A 10,296-nucleotide genomic window follows, 5' to 3' on the forward strand; every position below is an offset into this window, starting at 1 on the left:
ATTAAATTTTTYCAATAGAGCTGTTAACTTGTATGCTATTAAAAAGCTCATCTCAAGAAATTCCAAAGAATAGTACTACTGAAGGATTTGGGGTTTTTTTTTTAGTGCTTTGGGTTTTCTTTCTAGTTTTTCCAGAATCATCACTTGTCTTTCAGATCCATTGCTACCTTGTCCCCTGCCAACACGGAGCAGTAATTAAAGCAAACCACAGTGTGATCATGTCCTTAATTTGTGCTCTTTCAGGAGTGCACATGAAGTGAGCACTGCTTTTGTGACTGCACTCTGAGGCTGCTCAGCTAAATGCCACAGCTTCAAAATACCCTCTCAGCTACTCTAGATAGTTGTTCCCTTCAGCCCAAAATAAGTGTCAGGGATTAAGTCAGTGACCTAAGACTGTTTCTCTTTCACTTTAAATGTTTAGAGATATTAAGCAAATTCTTTATTTSCTTTTTGGTGTTTTGCTTGTAGTAACAGTTCTGTTTCATTCCATTTGTCCTCATATTTTTGAGCAATAATATGTGCAGTTTTAGAAGATTGAGGTAATACTCATCTTCCAAATTATCTGGCATTTACTTAGGTGCATGAGAAATTGCTGTACTTCTTACAGTAGAACAAATCTTGGCAAGTTTGGTATATTCCATACCTATAACTATCGCTCGAATACAGTTCCATAGGGCAGAGATGATCTATGTTAATTAAATGCAATATGTTGATGTAGTAACATTATTATGTTCCTTAAGCATTTAAGAGTGCTTTAAATGCTTTTGCTGTTTTTAAAAAGTAGCATTCTTTTCAGTCCCTTTAAGTGAAAATATTTATTAACATCTATRGTTTACTATAAGTATATAAATTGAACAAACCAAACACACCCAGCTTCTTATATTTTCTGCAATAGGACTCTATTTTATAATCAGTTCTCTTAGTTTTCTGTGTATATGTGTGATCAGACTAGAACTACATGTACTGAATCTTCAGCTGTATCATTCTTTGGGTGGGTGTCTGAAGCAAATTACCTGCTAGCAAAGGTATTGAGAAATGAATCTTAGCAGCACAAGGTCCCTGAGATTTTTGCAATAATTAAAATATTTTGGCAATACTCTCAGATTTCCTACTTAGAAATCAGCACTCTGGAGGCAGTTAAATGAAAATGGTCCATTGCAAAGTTGAATTTCCAAGGTAGGGGGTGACAGCGGTGRAGAAATCCATTCTTGCTTTTTCTTTTTTCCTGTTTTGTTTTTTTTTCCCTCTGTTCATTCTGAAACTATGGCTTGATGAATGTCATTAGGCTGTAATCCATTTATTCCATGTGGTGGTGGGAACAGAGAATTTGACAGTTCATTTGGACTGAGTGAACCAGAGTCACTCTGAGCTGAGCCCCCACTGCCATCAAACTGTGATATTTTCTTCTTGATCATTTTTCTTTCTTTTGCTCGGCGATTCTGGAACCATATTTTCACCTGGGCATTACAAATGATACCTGATTAATTCAAAGTGCTGGTCAACTTTTTACAGTACTTTTAACTATACCAATGAAAATGTAGGTAAGTTCAAAACAAATACTGAACCCAAAACTAAAGCAAACAAACGGAAAAATATGGGGGAAAAAAAGCCCCAAAGCTAAAATCACCCCAAAACCAAAAATACTGAATTTGTGCAGTGAAAAGTTTTTGCATTATTCTATATTAATTATCTGCATAATAATCAATGGGAAATTGATTCTTTCTTTCTTGATTTCTTTTTTTCTTGGGCCTGTTGTAAAGTAAATATGCTGTGTTATATATAGGAACACAGAGATCAATGAACTCATTGAGCCTCAGAGGCCACACAGTTCATCATTCTCAGCTTTGCCAGTGGTGTGTCATAATTTAGGAAGAAGCAATTATGGATTAATTTTGAAGATTTCTTTATTATTTATGTTACAGATTAATTCAAAGCCAAGTAGTAAGGGTTCTTTTTCTTCATTTATGTTGTGAGTGATTTTTGTGTGTGCACATACACTTACATATTTTAAAAGTTTTAATTGCTTTTATTACTGGAACATACATTTATAACTGTATTTTACAGATAGATGTGTACTGTTATGTGTATAAATAGATATATCAGCTTTACTTACTGACAATCAATTTTTCRGGCTCATTGTGCAGGTGAGAGATTCCTATCTGCTTAAAATCTATTTAAGTGCCTATATTTTCTTATGAAAGTGTGAATGAGTAGAAACTTCTGTTGGTGTTTTCCTTATTGGTAATCTTATTTTTACTTCACAATATTTGTTACAGCCCTTAAGGTGTGTTGAATACAATATAGATAGTTGCTAATGTACCTTGCTTTGTATTAAAAATCTTAGTCTGTTATATTTATTTGTTATTACCTTACTGGTACTGGCATGAAGAAGCATTTAGCTTTGTCGTGTGGAAATGCAGGTATATTATGTATTTTGTCTACATTATACGTGAAGGAACTTTACCAGTTAAAAATGAGGTGGCACTAGGAGCTGCAGCAGCTCTGTAAAAGGAAACTGCTGATCTTATGCAGGATCACTGGTGACTCCAGGCATGTCTGTGTTCTAAATCAGCCAGCTTGCATAACACTAAATGGAGGTTTCAATTCTTTCATAATTGCAGTTGTCTGAAAATTTTCCAGGGCAGCTCTATCCTACTGTGTGACAAACTTCAGTCCATCCATGACAAACTTGGTTTTCATTGTTCCTGTCTGGGACCACTCACAGTCTGTGCAGTGCACTCTSTGTACTATTTGGGTCTGGGACTGAACATCACTGCACTAAAATATGCTTATAAAATTCCAGTGCTTCACCCTAAATACCATTGACTGTCTCTGCATTCTTGCACTTCCAGTCTCCACTGGTCCCTCTCTATTCCAAGCTCTTCTGCTGACTGAGTGTAGAAGCAGACGAGGCCACAGAAAGAGGAAAATTTTAAAAGAACTGTATGTCTATATTTAGAAAGAACAAAAGCTTGTAAAATTCTAAAAAGAAAGATCTCTAGTTTAAATGTACCTGGGGGGCAATAATCTGGTTTTTAAATGAGATGACTAATTCACTATCACCAAAACTGCCCTTATCCTCCAGCTGTAGCAGAAAAATTCCAGTTCTGGAGGCTTGGATCCAACAGTTCTGTATTCACAGACTGCAGAGCTGTGCTTGCTAAATGTGCTCTCCAACACAGGGATTTTAGGGACTTCTCATCCTGAATTCCTGTMGTCTCCCTATGAACACAGCTAACGTAGCTTTATCAGGCTTTATCTGGGACACAGATTAAATATGTRCTAGCTATGAATGAATGAATGCACAGCTGCTTTCCAAGGAAGCAGTGGATCCAAGTATGCGCTTGAACATTCCCTGACTGGATAGATAAACATCTGTAGCAAAAAGATCCTGACTGGAAAATCCAAGGCTGCAAATTCCCCTTGAATATACTAAAATCTGACTGAGGAAGAACCTGGCCTGTGGCAACCGGCAATATATTTGTAACAAAAAACCCCACAGATACCTCATTTGATTGACCTTGAATGCTGACTTTTAATTTTCATGGCTTCCAGCTGAAATATACGGAATGCTTTGGATTTTTTGCTGGCCATTATTTTGTATGATTTTGAGATGAAAGATAATTGTGAATGTCATAACTATTGGGAACATAACTAAGATCCTGTTAAGCTGAAYTGTTTAAATTCTAGCTGTCCAAGAATGCAACCATAAGTACTTTTAAAAGTATAAATTAATTCCTAATATCGAGTTACCTGTAACTGGAGGGTTCTGTCAAATAAGCCTATTAATAACTGGGTTTGTGTAGTGCATTTTCTGTGTGTCAAATGCAGAGGTGCAGGAGGTGGCAGCTGCTGTGTCCCCTGGCAGTGGCAGGGCACTGTGGGTACACCTGAGTGGTGCTCTCTGTACCTGTCTCTCGGAGAGTCCCAGGTTTGCTGCTAGTTCTGACTTCCTCCTGATTGTAATGTATCTGTTGCAGTGAAATTCCTTCTCTAATTCCAGTCTCTGGTGATCTGTGTAAACCACTCGGTACTTTTCTTTTGTTCTTGTTTTACCTGGTTAGGAAAGAAATATTAATGTGTTGAGTTGGATTTTACATAGGGACTTTCAAACATCTCAGGCATTTCACAGACCTTAATTAAACTACAGAATGCTTGCATGGGATTGTTTGTGTGGTACAGAGAGGAATATGAGGTGCAGGGTGAAATAAGAGAGTATCGGTTACCGTAAATGTCTTTCCCCCTTTATTTCCCTCTCTCTGCAAACATACATTTAAATGTGAAGCTCTTAAGTGAYAAACACCCTGAAACATCTTAAATAATTCATAGCAGTACACAATTGGTGCTGGCTATATTAATCTCAAAGGGGTTTCATTTCAGTGCTCATTGAAGTGACTTCTGTGTCTGTGAAAGCATAAATACCCAGGATTTCAAGACTGAGCTTCAGTCACAATTTATTCAGTTGCACCGTGGCCTAATTCTTTTCTGAGTTTTTCAAGATTGTTTCTATAACACGAAGAAATGCTAGAAGAAATGCTACTAGAAATGCTTCCCCTTTCTTGRGTGGCCATAGGACAAATTTATAAGTTCAATAATAATTAGATTTACTTTTTCCAAAAGGTCCATCTTGCAAGGTGCTGAGTGCCTGTGGGATATTCCTGGGGTACTCTRTGCTAGGCTTCCCTTTGGAGTTGGAGGCACTTGACAATTTGTAAGATGAGGCAATAAAATACTTGTGAAAGGATTTCAGGATCATCCTCTCTCTAATGTATAAGGAAATATTCACAGATACATTGGATAAACATTGGTAAGAGAAGAATTATTAAATGATTAGAATATATCTCTTATTTAATATAATTTTTAAACAATTCTTCATGTAATAATAATCCAGAGAGATCAGGTTTCAACTTATTTGTTCTCCTTTGCACTTTCAACAGCCAACTAGATAGTCTTCCTTTTTTCTTCTGATCTTCCCAGTTTTTTTTTGATGTGAGTTTTCTGGGACAAACTGTAGGACAAAGACTCCTTTAAAGTGGTTCCCTAAAATCCATTGAGGTGTTAAGATGAAGCACACGCCACACAAAGGAGCGACAAGGAGATCTTATCAAGAACCCCTTTCACATTCAGAAACACAAGCCAATTGGTTTGGAATTTACAAGCCCTAAACAAATGTCAGACACTTTCATCTTAGCAGAGGAAAAAGGGACAGAAATAGATGAAGGAATATTTTTTCCTCAGTTCTCTTTAATTTTGGACAGACACCGAGGAGGGACTGGGATATTTTTATCTGAAGGTAGACATAGCTGAAATACACATAATTAGAGATATTTTCCCAAATCCTATGCCACTTCAACTTCCAGCACAGAAGAATTTCCTGTCTAAATCTGCAGGACTAAATCATCAAATTAAATTTACTTTTTTCATGGTACAAATTGTTGGCTTTGAAATATTTGCCCTCAGTGCTAGTTCTAATGCTAACAATAGTATAGATATTCAGGTTCCTTGTGAACTGAGGGCTTAGAGGGAATCTTTGAAAACAAGTTAAAATTCAACAAGGTTATTCCGGCCTCACTATAATCAGCAAATATAACCATGATTTGAGGGGGTGGAGAAAAGGAGTAGTTTTCCCCATTCCCCTTGGTCATAAAATTCACAGAGCATTTCTTCWGAAGACAATAAAGCTGGGAGAAGGCCTCTTTATTTGCTGTGAAAATCATCACCCTTTCCGGCAATATAACTCCTGAAGAAAAGAGGGAGAAGGAAGAGACAAGACTGCATATCAAAGCAAASTGAAGTGTTAAAAGGGTCTGTTGCCTCAATATGACAGATAGGCCTCAAAACCTCAGACAATGTAGGCCAGTGGAAAATAGATGTCACAACTAATTTACAAAGAAAAATAAATTAGCATTAGAGCAGGGGCCTGGCCTTTTTTCCTGCTTTTCTGTTTTGCTTTCTGGCCTTGTTTCTGCTGTAATCTGAATTACTTGTACATCATTGCTTGTTTAAACAAAAACATAAAATATGTTGGCTATAGTTAAAACAAAAATCCACAGGCTGAGCTTGTGACATGAAAATCATGTCCTTTTGTTTAGTTCTGTTAAAGTCCCTTCTCTTTCTGAGAAGAGCCACTCCCAGATGAAGTTTCATCTGAAGTTTTGAAACCTGTTTCTAGGTCCTTTAGATACCAAAGTTTTACACTTTGAGAGTTCTCTTGCTCTCAGAAAATACACATCTCACMTTGTTAGTTACAGAAGGTTTAGAAATTAATTTGAAGTTCTGCTCCAGCATAATGGAAGTTGATGGTGGATTCTATCGTACATTTTCAGTAAAACCAGGATCAGACTGTCAGGAATTCTTTAGATGTTCTTTGTCTCACTTGGATATCCTGACTGGGAAGGTTTCCTTACCAAGCCCTCTTTCMATGTTTCGTTTTGGTTTTAATTTACTTTGCCTCATATATTTGCAAYGTCTGTGTGTTTGAATTTAAAAAAGGATTTGGTTCTGAATATATAGTTATGGTGTATTAGTCAGACGATGTGACATTTCAAATCACGTTTTATCTGTTGAAAGAACAGAGTAGTTCTGTCTCTGTGATGTTGTTTCATCCTGAAGATTGGCTTGATCAGGTAAATTTTCATTTCTGCAGTTGATTTACCTGCAATAATTTTTTTTTACCTGCAGTTGATTTTTTTTTTTATCAAATGCTAAATTAGAATATTGAATCAGGATATAGRGCATTTAATAGAGTCTAAATAGAGAGGAAAAAAATTCTGTTGACATCCCCTCACCCAAAATAATTCCCCCTGTCTTTAGGACAGTATTTTGGAGGCTCCCTCATCTAATTTGATTTGGTTTGATTTCTGTTATTCTGTGCTGCTAATGTACATACATCAATGTATGTACACACCACTGGTGAAGTTAAGGACATACAAATATTTATGTATATAAATATATTTGTAGAGTTTAGGGCTGTAATCCTGGGATTTTAAGGCAATGCAATTAAGCAGTGATAACACTGAAGGAGAGGAGCCAGTGGGTACTTTGGTAACACAAATAATAATAATAATAATATTAATATTATTATTATAAGTAGGTATTTCCTTATTGTTATATAATGATAAGGAAAAAAAAAAACCAGAGAGCATGTGTGTTTCAGAGGGGAGGTATAATGGCATCAATCACTTTTCTTCTAGACAAAACATTGATCAAGTAGTACAGAGCAGTTAGATGCATAATTTTAGCCTTGTAATTTATTTGCATTTCTTTCCATTAATAACATTTTTTTCTGTGTTAGGATTAAAATTTTCCTTAAAAAAAAATACCAATGAAAAGCCAGATTTCTAGGGTACATTTCTTGTTTTGCACAATGACCACATTTGTGACTTACTCTCACAATCTCTTTTTTAAGCTGGATGGGTGCCTTGAGCTCAGTTCTGTGAAGTCCTGAGCTGTTTTTAACACTTCAAAGGATTGTGTTCTAGGAATRCACAGCCTCAGGACATGCAGCTATTGATGGGCCCCTTTCCACCTGTCCCGAATGGTTCATAAAGTATTTTGGCTTATGTGTAAATTCTGCGTAAGCACTTTCCAGACTACAGATGAATTTAGGCCCAAAACTGTGTATGAATTGCAAACATATTTTACAAATTTGAACAAGCATATGCAAAACCTTTCAGGATTTTCCCAGACTGTTCAATAAGTGTAAAGCAAGGATTTAGATTTTTAAGTCTATGTTATTCTTTAACAAGAATGTTATTCTTTAAGAATRCCACACATGTAAAATTCCGTGCCAACATGACACAGACAGGGTCACCTCATTGACATTCAGTGGTCTCAGCTGAGTTTGATCTACACTCAAGTCTTGCATCATTTCTACACCTGGCCATCTCCAATGATGTTAATGAAGTTACTGGGATTTACATGAGTATACAGAAGGGGGGATAGCAGACTGAATCTGCCTGGCTTTGAAGGCCTTTRCAGGAAGCTCCAAGTGGAAGGGACAGCACTGTGATATCCTAATGCTCACCAGGCATTTTATATTTAGTAACAGAGGCRAAACAGTGTGTGTCTGCTTTATAATTAAGAAACAATTACCAGGCTAATTTTGCTCCTGAGTAATAACCATTTGAAGGATTCTGTCTGAAGCAGCAGTGCTGATTTTTGTGTCTTCTAAGATTGCTCCAATTGTAATTGCTCTGCTTTCTTGAGAGCATTTTCTTTGATGCTCCCTAACACACACTTACTACTTTTAACCTTAACAATAGACTTAGCAAACCTTGCTAGTCCCAGGCTCCACCATGGGAATATTCACGGAAAGGTTCATCTGACAGGCAGCTTGTGGTAAGAGTAGGCATATCAGTGAGTGGCGCTTGCAGGAAAGTGATTTTTAATTGCGTAATTGTGGAAGCTGAAAAATTCTGATTTGGAAGAAAAATAAGTAAAACTGACATGAAACTAAATGAAAAGCAAGCTTAACCAAGAAGTTATGTATTCTGCAAACAAAATAGTCTGTGCTGATCATTTGTGTAAGATTGATCATCTAGGAATATTTCTAGATAAATCTAGGTAGAAAAATATGAAACACAGGAAAATKGCAGAAAATTGCATAATTACAGCAGTTAGATCAGAGCACATAGTTTTGCTTATAATTATTGAGAAGTCTGTAAGGTTTAAGAAGATCAACCTGATTATATATTGATATCTCCCCTGCAGCACAAAATAAAGATGTCATTTTTCTGCCTGTAACTGTTGAATGTTGCTGCATTCATTGCTCCATAACACTTTAAAGATTATCATGTTTTTCACACAAAATGCTTTACAGAATGTTCCAACAGGGATTCCTGAAGTTGAGCTCCACCATGTCTAACCACATCAGCCATTCCACTACAGCAACCACATAAAGCCTTCATGGGAGAAAGTGAAACTAGCACAAATTTAGTTAAAACTGCATTAAACAGCAGTAGGTTAAATAAATGTCATAAATACTCACCAACCTATGTGCTTAAGTAAAGTTAATTATTTCTAAGCTCAGTGATAGCAGGAGATGCTTTCTGAGGTTGGAAGTTGAATATGCACTCACCAGCAGTGTTGGTTTGCACCGTTTTCCTCATCCACTCATAAGAGCTGTGCCTTTGGCTGTTGGGAGAGATTTGCTGGGCATTAATGGGATCTSCAGGAGGTAACCCCGCAGCGGCGGCGGGGTGCAGGGAGCTGTAATCAGCAGAGCTGTAGGAGCCCTGGCCGGGGGATGAGCCATTGATGTGGGCAGCAGCCCCGGCGCTGGAAGGGCCTGGCCCGTAGGCGCTCCACTCCTCCCGYTGGGGGCCGTAGTGGGAGCCCCAGGCTGGCGCCGGCTGCCCGTGGGTGTCCAGGGCTGGCACAGGGTGGTATCCCATGTAGTCGGAGTAGGCTGGAGCAGACACGAAGTTTTGCACGGGCAGGTTGTTGCTGGTGGCCCTGGCAGATCCTGGGTACATGGTGGGCTCCTTATCCAAGAGCGAGCTCACGTACATGGCTGTCCCAGACTGTAAACACGTCATCACAACATCTTGTTCYTCAGTGTCTTCTTTTACTGCTCAAAAATATTTGTGTTTGGTTTTCTCTAATAATACCACTCTGCTTGGAATCTTCTACTTCATCCTCTTTTATTATCAACTGTGTTACCAGGTGCTGGTGGTAATGGTTTACCAAGATCTTGTCTGACGTCAGCCCAACTGCCTGCCTCATAATTACATTTACATTCAAATGAAGGGCTGACCAACCCCACCTTGCTGCTGGTTCTGGTGCTTTCTCTTTTTTCAGAACTTTTATCTATCCTATTATCCTGCCCTGATATTCAGCAGCGATCTCAGTCCTGTAAGATGATGCAATAGTTGGTTGGATCCTGAATAGTTTGTAACATAAATAGTTAAGTACATAGACCTTTTTAAAATGTAGTGGTAACTATAACAGCAATGTTTAACGTTCAAAGKATTCTTGTCTGCAACCTTATTTTGTCAGGTATTATCAATCAACAAGTAAATCTGTTACTCTCCTCATTTCTCATATACTAAAAAAAAAMCCCCAAACCCTCCTTTTTAGTCTTTTAGGGATACACTCAATTTGAATATTATAAGTCAATAAYTTCAAAATACAGAGCATCTTGTAAACAGCATATAATTTTCTCAAAAATGTTCCTCTCACTGTTGATGTTTTTAAGTGGTTTTCCAGAATGGGAGAGTTTAAAGCTCTGACTGTAAGACACATGTTCACACTCTCCCTATTACAGAGTGATTTAAGAGACCCCTTCATCTGGTG

The 10,296-nt window shown here is 37.5% G+C and overlaps 1 protein-coding gene across 1 annotated transcript; it reads right to left on the reverse strand.

Annotated features, from left to right (window-relative positions):
• Positions 1-1,250: 1,250 nt before the first annotated feature.
• Positions 1,251-9,512, reverse strand: LOC130575928 (homeobox protein CDX-4-like). The gene is made up of 3 exons (XM_057370170.1): positions 9,080-9,512; positions 3,911-4,056; positions 1,251-1,457 (listed from the first exon to the last, which is right to left on the reverse strand). Exons 1-3 carry the CDS (start codon positions 9,510-9,512, stop codon positions 1,251-1,253), a joined length of 786 nt encoding a protein of 261 aa, XP_057226153.1.
• Positions 9,513-10,296: the final 784 nt, after the last annotated feature.

This window comes from Malurus melanocephalus, unplaced genomic scaffold, assembly GCF_030028575.1.
Source record: "Malurus melanocephalus ecotype Western Australia unplaced genomic scaffold, MMel_1.1 scaffold_120, whole genome shotgun sequence".
Classification (NCBI taxonomy): domain Eukaryota; kingdom Metazoa; phylum Chordata; class Aves; order Passeriformes; family Maluridae; genus Malurus; species Malurus melanocephalus.